Here is a 12,399-nt window from a genome sequence, read left to right as displayed (position 1 = left end):
TTGTATTCTGCTGCTTTGATGCAACAATGATAATTGCCACCACAGAACAAATTTAGAAAACCTCAATCTCTCCGCAAAGCTGCTGAAGAAAAAGTCTTGAATTCCAGAGAAATAGACAATTTATAGATGTTCCAAATAATTGATCATTAATAGCGCAAAAGAGACCCTCTTCACGTACGGACTACACTGCTTTACGTTTTTTTTGAGCTTTGGGTGTACCATTTCCAAGTGCAATATTAATCACAGAGCCCCATGGCAAGAGCCAGTCCACAAAGACTATTTTTTACAAAAAGTGAGCAAACTGTCTGTTATTGTCTATAATATACCTTTGGTCAGTAGCAATCGAGGAGAGGAATGTATTTCAAGTTGCCCCCTATCCATAGAAGAAGAAATAACTTGCTGATGGGTGGGTCAGGTCAGTGAGGTTCCCCGTATTGAATTCCCTTGCCATTCCCTTCTCTTAGGCTGCCAGTAATCCCAGAGTTCATTGGATGACTATCTCCAATAGAGAATGACTAACTACTTATATTTACTTGTGCTAGAAGCCACTTAGATTCAAGTGACCCCCATTCTCATAACCTCCGAATATGGACAAATGACCTTTTAGCCATATTGATGGAATATTTGCTGGAATTGTGATTAGGACATATTGTGTGACATGGTCTCAAAGTGTCTCGATGTTAATGGCTTTATATTTTTTCTTGGTCCTAGATACTGTGTCCTGTGTCATGAAGCTGAATCCAACACAAGCTCCATTATATGTAAGTACATTTATCATTATTGCTATAGAAAATGAAATTCCTTTTCCAGATGTTGGATCGTGGAAGAAGAGTTGTTTTCTTGACTTCTAACACGCTTGATTCTTTTTGTTTGAGATAAGCCACAAGTGGCATCTGGTTGTGGCTTGCATCTCCTCCCTCATTTAGCACATGTGGAGGATGACATGTATACAGGTGGAAGAGGCGGAGTAGAGTAGAGGACAGCTATTCAATGGTACACCTCATATGCTTTATTCACACAGCCAGGGTCGTATTTAGACTTTATGGTGACCTAGGCACTTACTCCCCTTATTGATGTCATCAGGTTATCACCCCCACATCTTCGTCGCCATAGGCACTTGGCCCATGATGCCCGGAGGAGGTGGAAGTACAGCCTTGCACACAGCCGGGTAGGCATACGTCTGGCTCAATGGAGAGCAGGAGGGGTTACCCCTGCCCTCTCCATAGAGATCATTGAGTATAAGCCGTAACACCAGGAAAGATAGGACATTGGCGTCCTAGCAGCAAACCTATTATTACTCTATGCTTTGCTGTGAATTTTCTTTAGCAATATCACAATACAAGATTTTTGCATAACAAAACCCGGCGTATGATGATTGTAAGATCTCATAGAAAAGTTTTCCACGCTTCTTCTTTTCTGTAAAACTTTGCTTTCAGTTTTCTCTAAAAAAAAAAGTCCTAGCACGGGCTTCAAGATGCGATGCATCGGTCAGTTCATGTGACCCGGATAAGCACCACCAATGGGGCATCCTTGATGTTCTGGGAATGTCCCCCGGTCTGCTGCTTCCCTCTATGGAGGCCGTGCATGCAGAACACTGGTCTTTTCCTGTGCATCCAAGTGTTACAGAACTCCGGACTTATTTCCTTTTAATTGTAAACTGCCACAAATTAGACATTTTTCTTAGAATTTGTTTATATGTCTAAATATGTATACATAGTGTAGCAGCCAGTTGTATTAATATCGTATCACTTATAGTGTAGTCTGCAGAAAAATTAAGAAAAACTTGGCTGTTTTTTTCTATAACCGGCACTACACATGTCTGTAGGTTAAAGGTCATCTACCACCAGGATGAAGGGTTGTAAACCAAGCACACTGACATACTTGCGTGTGCCCCCTCCGTCAGAATCTGCTCTTCTTTTAGCTTCGTATTCCCTTGTTCTTACAAAAAAGGCTTTAAAAACTATACAAATGAGCCTGTGGGGCTCCGTAGGAGTTAATGGAGCCTGGAGCCCCTCAGGCACATTAGCATTATTTTAAAGCCTTTTCCCCTTCGAAACCAAGGCATTAGAAGCTAGAAGAAGAGTGGATCCTGACAGAGGGGGTGCACACCAGCATGTAAGTGTGCTTGGCTTAGTGTCACTCTGTATTGTATTCTGTGGCTTCTACATAGAGATGGGTCCAGGAGAGGACCCAGAAGTACTGTACTTCTCCCAGGTCATCTACCTTTCCTGGCACAGCTCTGGTCTGAGTATTGATATTTTTCTGCTCTGGATTGTTGGGTTGTCTTTAGGAGTCTCCAGTGTTGTGAGGCGGCTCTAGGGGGTCTCCAGTATTGTGAGGCGGCTCTAGGGGGTCTCCAGTGTTGTGAGGCGGCTCTAGGGGGTCTCCAGTATTGTGAGGCGGCTCTAGGGGGTCTCCAGTGTTTTGAGGCGGCTCTAGGGGGTTTCCAGTATTGTGAGGCGGCTCTAGGGGGTCTCCAGTGTTGTGAGGCGGCTCTAGGGGGTCTCCAGTGTTGTGAGGCGGCTCTAGGGGGTCTCCAGTGTTGTGAGGCGGCTCTAGGGGGTCTCCAGTGTTGTGAGGCGGCTCTAGGGGGTCTCCAGTGTTGTGAGGCGGCTCTAGGGGGTCTCCAGTGTTGGGAGGCGGCTCTAGGGGGTCTCTAGTGTTGGGAGGCGGCTCTAGGGGGTCTCCAGTGTTGGGAGGCGGCTCTAGGGGGTCTCCAGTGTTGGGAGGAGCCCAGAACACACTAAAATAATACAGGAGACCATATATAATATTAATATACAGGCAATAGACTCAATAGGTTCCATAGGTTTGTTCTTAAGTTGAATTTGGATGTAAGTGGGAACTGTTTATCTTATAATTGTAACTCCAGACAAAATATTTCCCCAGTGACAATTGGAGTTTCAAAATTTTTTGCTCTAATGGGACCAAGGATCGTCAATAAAGCTTCATTACAGGCACCTTACAGCTGATCACTGCAGAGTGGGACTATAGTAAAGGGGTCACAGTGGGTAAAGCGTTCCGTCTGTAACTAGGGGTCGTCTGTAAGTCAGGTGTCCTTAAGTAGGTAACTCTACCTGTATATTAATTTTGGTTCTGTCACTAAAGTAAAGTGTGAACCTAAGCTTGTAGTCTTGTAGAAGTCTTTTGTGACACCAGTTTTTTAGTTTAGCTGACAATCCTGGCTTTGTGTGTGTATAATATGTATGTGTGTATATATATTTATGTATGACTTTTGGAGGAAGCAGTAGCATGGCTTCCTTCCAGCTACTGTTCAGCTGAACTTTTTAAGTACAGCCACATTCCTCCTCCTTTTGATAGCAAGAATGGAAAAGATAAGCTAATCTCTGTCGTTGAGACTTGACTGCTTGAATGTTTTATGACTGGTATAATATTTGCTGTCGCGCTATCTGATAGGTTCAGGTTTAGATCCGTTGGTTTTAAGGTCAGATAGGGATATCAGTGTAAAGTGTCTGTGATATATACAAGGGATTTGGTTTATGTGACTTCCTTCACACCAAGTTTTGCTTCTCATATTTGTTAATGTATTTTTATTAATCTACTTTCTGTTTCTGATTTAACAATTTGTATTATTTTATTAATTGAAATTTGATTCTGAGATCTTTTCAAAACCATTTGAGAAGTTGAAAAGGTTACACAATGGGCATTTCTGCCGACGGGGGCTGCTAAATTCTGTATGGGGCTCATTCTTATAGGCCTGTCCTTGGGGAGTCCACACAATACACATCCATTTTTTAGCCCGTTTTGTGCCAATATTATGTCTGCAACTATTTTCTTTGATTTCCATTTGGCATCCATTGATCCTTCTTGCAAATTTTTATTTTTTTTTGCATCTGTCCCCCGTAGACTATTATGGCGTCATGTGAGTGCATGCGTCGCTCAGCAGGAGGGAGCAGGATGGAAATACCAAGCCAGCGGATTGGCAAAAGAGCCAAAAAGGATTACTCCGTTTGCCAGTATATGCCTATGGATATGCTCAGAGTATTAGTTAGGAGCTTTCCCGATGTATATACTGAATGTATGTGGGGGAAAAAGTGGTGTGTAGATAGCCTAACTTATGTATTGAAATAAAGTTTACTCCTCCTTGTTTAGTTTTTTTCATTACATTTTTGTTGGTGTATATTGTGGCACCTATTTGCAATATTTTTAGGTGTTGATTTAATTTGTAGATATTTTGGAGATGCCCTCCCACCCAATTTCTTTATTTTAAATCTCTATTGAGGCCCACAAATGTGAAAAAAAATATGCATGCTCCATTTTTTTTTTTTTTCTGATGGGCCGGAGGTCCATGGAACAAAAACCGATGTGCTAATGGGCACAATGCAGGTACAAAGAAAATTGCCAGAGGCTTACTGCAGATATGTGAGACCCCTATGAACCCAATGAGCACTAAGAGTAACCAAGTTGACACAATTGTATGAGACATGATGAACGTACTGAATAGCATCCCAGGAAATCATTTTACCACTCATCTTCAAGCACAAAAATAGCCGGAGCGTTATCAGTCTGGTCAGTCCCATCCTAGTCCTTATCAGTCAGTGGAAGGAGCACTACGTCCCCTACGCTGCACACAATGACTTTGACCTTCCCTTGTACGGATGACCCGGCTCACTGCCTCCTGATCTCAAGTGCTTAGGGCTCTCCTTGATATCAGGAAAGGTGAAGTCATTCGGAAATATATAAATAGTTGAGACTAACCAGATGAGATGCTGGCTGCCAAGGAAGCCGGCTAGTGAAACAGCAGGGCAGCTTAATGGTAAATCAGATTAACTAGGGCATGCTCTGTATGTTCTCAGCTCAGCGTATCCAATCTTACACTCCTCGCTCATTCACAGCCACTTTTGTCATGTCTGTGAATCATTTACTATTGCGCTGCACAGTCAAAAGCCCATTGTTCAGTATAGAGAGGCTTTATGGCTGTCATTTTATCCGCTGGGCAGCAGTATACCAGGATCTGGGTACGAAAAATTGCGCACCCCTGCCTTTGGCCACAGGGTCAAATTTTTGGCATATTCTCCTCATCTCTGTGCAATCGGACGTGGCAGCTGTTTACACTTTCCGCTTCATCTGAAACTTTGAGCAAATAAGAATTAATGGGAAAAAAAAGCCATAGTCTCATCTGTAATTTTAAGGAGCGTTTTAGCGTGATATGATTTTTAGGTATGTTCTACATACAGGGAGGATAAGAAGTTCTTGTTTAGGGCGTCGCCGTTTTCCATTAAGTAGTTTTCGCCTGCCTTGTTCGCTCTGCTAACTAGATGTTCACAAAAGAGCTTGTTGAAAGATACCAGATGGTTGTTAGGGATTAGAGAAGTGTGTGTAAAAATATACAGCAATCCGGCCTGAGGTCTGAGCGCGAGGCAGGCACTACTGTCACTGTGAAGATCAGGGCATGAAATAAAGCGCAATGGGTAAGGAATTTTAGGATTCTAATGTAGTCACAGGTTGTTGATTGAATATTTACTGCATTGCCATAAAGTGTCTCTGTCAGGAATCCGATGCAGCTAAACTATAACGCTCATGAGAAATGTATCACAATCTGTCCCTAGTGTAGACCCTTATTGTGCAGTGGGGCTGCTTTTAGGTTTATTCTTCTCATTCAATTAGGAAGACCCCTGGCAAAGGCTCGGGCTATGTCGCGATACCGGACAGAAATTTTTCACAATTTGCAACCTGATTTTGCACTGAAATTCACAAATATGTGATATAGTATTTTTAACACACATTAGGAAACATAATGGGGGAGATGTAGTCACTCATGGCTCAAGTGGGTCTTTTAATTTTCAATTTGTTTGTTTTGAAACAACATACACAATACAAAAGTAACACTGCCACATAAAGTACATCAATGGATGGGATGGAAAATAAAATAAAATACTAAAGTGCAAAAAAATATCTTTAACATTGCTTTATCATATGCAAGTGAAACGCTTTATGATTGTCCCAAGTAGAGGTCTGCAGTAACTCCTCACCCTGTCCTAGAATAGATGTAATAGTGTGTATTCTGCTGCCAATAATCCGGCAAGTTTGGAATTTTTGCAACCATCACTATGTTATGGATCCGGTATTAGACAAATGTTCTGTATTTCTCCGTCAGTTATCATTTCCACAAATATTCAGCAAATCCTTCACAGTAGATTGAAATACTTGATCTGCTCCTCTGATTCCCTCCAGCGTAGTTTTTATTAAAAGCCTGAATTTATTGGGATCTTTTTTTGGCTAGATTTTATTTCAAATTAATCCTGTTTGCTCTTGGTTTTAAAAGCATTGATGTAATGTTGTAGCAGGCATTGACGAGTCCCTTTATCCACATAATCTCTTCTGGAGTCAGGATTTGTCAGTGCTACTTCCCGAGATGAAGCGCTGTCTATGCTGGCGCACCACCACTAATCTCTGAAATTACAGCATATATTATACCGCGCTCATGTCACCCGGTAATGCAAATATTTGATATAGAACTGGTGATTTGCTGCGTCTCGTCAGAGAGAGTTGTACAGAGGATGTTCTTTATAATGGGTAGAGACATGTATAATTCATCATGCTGGGGATTACACTGACCTTTCCTTATTATGTTTGCTCTCATTTGTGGACTGTATTAGCTTTGCTGCCGCACACTCCCTTCCATTGCAAGTTTCTTGACGTATAGTAGTTTTAAAGAGAACCTGTTACCAGGTTTAATCCCATTAGGCTACTAGCCCCTTTTAGGTAGGGTATTAAACATACTTTCTAGAATTTCCTCTTTTATGTAAAATCTCATCTATTTACCTGTAAAAAAAAAAAAATCTCCCCCAAAGTCATGTACAAATATGACTCTTCTCACCTCAATTTCATAAAATGAGTCCAGTTTAGTGGCTGTAGGGGAAGTGTCACTTCAAAAAACCCCTGTATTCGGCTCTGTAGTACCTAGAAAAATGCTTTTGTGTCATATTTCACAACCAACAATTCTACACAGTGTGCAAGGAAGTGCTAAGAGAGCAGGGGGAGGGCGAGACAGTGTACAAGCATGTGAAGCTACAGCATGGAGAGGCTCTGGTAAGACCCCCAGTGGCCTTTCAGGCTCCTTATTTACATGAGGACATGAGCTAACAAAACTACACCAAAAACCACCTCAAAGCTGATTGCAATGCAGTTTTATCTATGTTATTGGGCAAATCTCCTCCTTTCAGCTGTGCTGATGCGTTTGAAAATGCATGCGTTTCTGCCACGTGTAAACACTCCCTCAAAGCTAGAAAATGCATAGTAACATGAAAATGCATGCGTTAAGAGGCCACGTGTGACTGTGCCATCAAGCCAGCTCTGTTGCTCAGAAGCTTGTAGGTGGTTGTCTCTTATCCATTTGTACTGGCAACCACCATGGTGGACTCCAACTAAGCGCTGTGGTATGTAATCCCTCCAATAAGTTGTGCGAATCTCTCATTTTGTTTGGTATACAGGTATGCTTCTGTAGGGTGCCCCGGACGGTAAGCCATTAACTTGTACAGTGTAAAAGGTTTTTAAAAAGAATATTACCTAGAAATATGGTAGTAGTTACATACAATGACTTGTAGTTCCCTCTCTATATTAGGATGGCTGTGGCTTACACATAATTTTCTTGCAGCTGATGAGCGCCAGTAATAATGAGAATGGATAGGATTACTAACTGGCTTTTGTTCCCCACGCAGGGTGACTGTGTCCTTACAGTGAGCCTCACCGAGCAGAGAGAACTGGAAGACGATGCTGCCTTCTACCTGCTGTTCGCCGGCTCCACTCTGAAACATCTAGCAAGTGCCCGTAAAGTAGACGCTGCCACCCTAGAGACCGTCACCCCAGGTAAGCCGCCGCCATCCCATACCATGTACTTCAGATGTTAGCCTGTGTACGAATATCTGCTCATTTCATCCTAAAAAACATTAAAAGGGTTTGCATGCAATTTTAATCACCTCTTCCCTTTCAGTGCCAATAATATACATTATTAATTTCATGTGTTTGTGAGGACAACTCCTGCTTTAATTGATTTTCATTGATTTCTTGCAAAATTACTGGAAAACATATGATGTTTTATAAACTGTCAGAAGAATCAGTAGCTGGGGTCGTTGTTCTGTCGGCCTTGGGGCTTGTCTTTGGGGCCTGGCGTGTACAACCAGAGATGGGAGCCGATCAATGATCACATTGGATTAGTGCATCTAGAAACCACCAACAATTCTGTTCAGTGAATCTTAAAATTACCATAATACATTAGTGGTAAATGGTGTTCCTATCGGTTAGTAGTGGAAAAACTATGGCATAGTTGCCTGAGGTGGGACTTAGAAGCTTCTATGTGGGCACCCAGCCTGGTCCCCCGGCACGGAGATTACCTGCCACAGCTTCCTCTTGCACTTCCAGACTGCCCAAGATGTGCCACGTGCATTGCTATTTTAAAGGGAAAAATCGTGGTCTGCCAGGAACACCAGGAGGAAAGAGTAGTTATAGTGAGGCCTGGATTATCGTTGGAGTTCTTGCTTTGGGGCCTAAGATTTTTTCCTGTCCAGATGGACCTTGAGGGAAGATACAATGATAATTAGAATTTCACTTCCTTCTTTCAACTGTATTCACATCCTTAGGACGCCAATACAATTGAAAGATGTGGTTCAACAGTTAGCAGTAAGATACAGCCGTGTTGGCACTTTCTGATAAATAGGTGCATTTTGGTTGTAGTTTGGGCACTCGGTCTCTGAAATGTTCAACTGCTCTGCTATTGGGTGTTGTGTTCAAGTTTTTTGGATATAGTTGTCAATTGAATTCAGATTCACTTGTTCATGTCTACACTGAAACAAAATGTGAACACAATGGGGGAGATTTATCAAAGTTTCTGAGGTAAAACTGTTATAGTTGTCCATAGAATCCAATCAGAGCTCGTATTTATCGTTTATAACCAGCTGTGGGAAAATGAAAGCTACGCTCTGATTGGTTGCCAATTAAAACTACAACTGTTATGCTCTCAGTCACCTCTGATAAATCTCCCCAATGTGCGAATGTGGACTTAACCCATCCTTTATATAAATCCGGCTTTCTTGCCTGTAGCAAGCAATCACAGAGCAGCTTCTATTTTTTGTTATGTTCTTAATAATGATAGACGCAAAACATTATACACAATGGGCAGTAAAGCCTTTTTCTGGTATTCCAAAAAAAAGAAAAGAAATTACTGTTGGTCCTTAGACATGTAAAAAAATAACATTATTCACAAAAACATGAATGCACTGGCAAACAAATGTTAATTCTAAAAGCACCAAAACTGTGAACAAACATGGGGAGATTTATCATATGCTGCCGTATGATACAGGCCAATCCCACCCCCATCATATCGGGGGCGGCCGCTGACCTGGTGTAGTTTTTTCCAATCTGGCTTAGTTTTGTGAATAAAACCTATGCAAGTTTTCAGAAAGTACACCGGCATGGAGGAGGTGTCTGTCCCCCTCCATGGCCCCTACTATCATGCATTATTTATAGTGATAGTCTTTATGGTCCTCATAATATTCCTGGGCCCAGGGTCAACGGCCTGATGTAGATGTATATTACCACTATTTTTTACCATCAGTCGTGAAGGAAGCTAAATCCCAAACTTACATGACTTTCACTTTTATAATCGAGAATAATTGGGTCTTACTCTTGTTATCTACACTGACATACTCAGCCTGTGAATCGCGGATCCTTGAACGCATCTCCAGGGACATGTCTTTATACATTAGTCTCTTATTCTCTTTTTCCCGCCACGCTGTAGTGAAGTCTGTGGTCTCATGGTATGTTTTATTGTACATTTCAATTGCAGTGTTGTTGAGATTTCGGGTCAGGTGTCCTTGTATCTGTGCTTTTACCTCCCTGCCTGATGCCAGTTCAGGTCATTGTCCCGGTCCTCAATCACACAAGATGCGTAACAGTTGTATCAGTTATTATTTATTAGTCAGGTGTTTATCTCTCACAGGCAGCAGCGGCTCCTATCTTTACAGAACACTAAACCCACAAAACACTAAAACCACATGTCCTTTTACTGTGACAGATGTTAACCAGATTGTCATTGCGGCAAAGAATTTATTACATTTATCTGGAAACTTTACTTGTTGTTTTATTATTGTCTATGTATAAAGATAATAAATGTTTTCTAATGACTTCTATTGATCGGCCATAACATTAAAGCATTGTGTAGATCCGACTTGTGCCTTTCTCAAGCACAGACTCCTCAAGGATTTGATAAATAGGGAAAAAAATGTGCCTGGAAAATCTGCATATAAAACACTTTACATATGTCCTGAGGAATCTGACACAAATATATTAGAAGGGCATCTTTTTAGCAAATGGTGAAATTGAGTTATCCATGGATTGAACCTACAGGGGCCCAGGAGCCTGTTGTTGCCAGTTTATCGCCTTGGGCTATTATTGGTGAGCCACTGCATGTAGAAAGCGCCCCTCAAGACCAATCAATTTGGAGACGTTTTGACCCGGTTATTTTGACAGTCTACATTTTGGCCAATGTGAAGGTCACGAAGGTCTTACTTGTGCACATTAGACTATCTTCCCAGTCCACAACCTTTTAGCGGTAGGTGGTAGACATCACCCAGATTACATAAAACCAAATAAAATAAGTACCTCAGTCACCATTGCCAACCTTTTATTTTATTACAATGCTGTGGCTGGTTGCTATGTGTATAATTTTTAGGGCTTTGACTATTATTGGTGAGGCACTGCATGTAGAAGTGCTTTGGCCCAGCTGTCTTACCGTCCACATTTTGGCCAATGTCAGTGTCACTAAGGTCTTACTTGTGCACATTAGACTATCTTCCCAGTCTACTACCCTTTTAGATGTAGGTGGTTGACCATCACCCAGACTACATAAAACCAAATAAAATAAAGTACCTCAGTCACCATTGCCAACACTTATTTGTACAATGCATTGGCTGGTTGCTATGTGTAACAGAGGTTTATTTTGGACTGTTTTCATACATCAGCCTCATGTATTATAGTTTCTATGTATAATCACTGACGGCATAGCCTCCTAGGCTTGTATCTCTGGATTGGTCATAGTTTCTTGGTCTCTTGGATGATAATTAGATGATGGATTTTGTTGTAAATCTGAGGCCTTGGCAGGCTTGTGGCATGGGTTGTGACTTCTGCTAATATAGAGGATTTATCTCTTACTACGTATACGTAGCGGACTTGTGGTCAGATTTGCTGTACCCTTGGTCACTTGTACATATTTCGCACCCACGATTAATGTGTGGATTTGCAGGACTGTGCAGAAATGTAGCACATGCTAGAAACAAACCACAGTTTCTAAAACACTAGGTTGCCTAGTATTGTGTTCACATGGACCTCCTTGTCTAGCGCTGTTTTACACGTTAGTATGTGTGTCTAAATATATATATGAATGATACATACACTTAGATTTATATATCTATATATAGTATATACATTGCTATAGTTTTTTATTGCTGCGGAATTACAGGGAATTTACATTTTAATTCTTCTATTTGGCCCTGGAAATGGTTAACAAGCAAATTGACAGACCCCTCTAAAGAAAACCTGTCGCCAGCATTTGCTCCTCTAAATTACTGTCCCTCTGAGATAAGGTATTCCCCTCCAAGGTCATGTGAAAATGAGCAGAGAAGAGTTAGATTTAGCCTGAGATGTGTCGGGTTTAGAGGCACCAAGGGGGAGCATCAAATTTCATGTTCCATTCTTTGGTTTTTTAGTACCTAGAATATTAAAGAAAAAAATATTTTGGCTTGGGACAGGTTTGTGGTTCTGTATGCTACAGAGCCAGAAGTGACACTTCCCCTGCAAGCTCTAACCTGGATTAATCTCAGGTGAGAATATGACTCTTTTCTGCTCATTTTTACAAGAAACCTGCTCGACTGATTTATGAAATGTGACTTTATTTTTTTTTTTTTTTATCAAAACATTTTTATTGATAATTTTGTGTTTTTTCAGAAACAATAAGGTTTCACGTAAACGGCACATACATTTTATAGGTACATAATGACATAGACCAATAGGCCAGCTATCTGGCAAGACAGACACCACATAACATATCACCCAACACCCCCAGCCGGTCGGAAATGTGACTTTATAATGGAATTGCAAATTTAGGTCCAAATCTACTACAGATCCCTCCTTGCATAGGAAAAACTTGGGAACTAGTTGTGGAAATTTGCAACTTTTGTAGGATGTTTTAACTAGAAAGTTGCATATCCACTGCAGACATTAAAACTTGTGATTTACTTTCGTTTTGTATTGTAAAATACACTCACCGGCCACTTTATTAGGTACACCATGCTAGTAATGGGTTGGACCCCCTTTTGCCTTCAGAACTGCCTCAATTCTCCGTGGCATAGATTCAACAAGGTGCTGGAAGCATTCCTCAGAGAT

General features: G+C 41.3%; 1 protein-coding gene across 8 annotated transcripts in view; it reads left to right on the top strand.

Moving 5' to 3' along the window:
• The window catches only part of AKAP13 (A-kinase anchoring protein 13), a 139,033-nt gene that overhangs the window by 25,343 nt on the left and 101,291 nt on the right, over positions 1–12,399 (top strand). For all 8 annotated transcript variants that reach the window (XM_072148544.1, XM_072148543.1, XM_072148546.1 and 5 more), the window contains exons 2-3: positions 712–761; positions 7,683–7,830. In XM_072148544.1, the coding sequence (XP_072004645.1) occupies positions 729–761; positions 7,683–7,830 (181 nt within the window). In that variant the 5' untranslated portion in view covers positions 712–728. The remainder of the gene's footprint in view (positions 1–711; positions 762–7,682; positions 7,831–12,399) is intronic.

Source organism: Engystomops pustulosus, chromosome 4 (genome assembly GCF_040894005.1).
Source record: "Engystomops pustulosus chromosome 4, aEngPut4.maternal, whole genome shotgun sequence".
Classification (NCBI taxonomy): domain Eukaryota; kingdom Metazoa; phylum Chordata; class Amphibia; order Anura; family Leptodactylidae; genus Engystomops; species Engystomops pustulosus.
The sequence above is the reverse complement of the archived record's forward strand: the minus strand, read 5'-3'. Positions and strand labels throughout refer to the sequence as shown.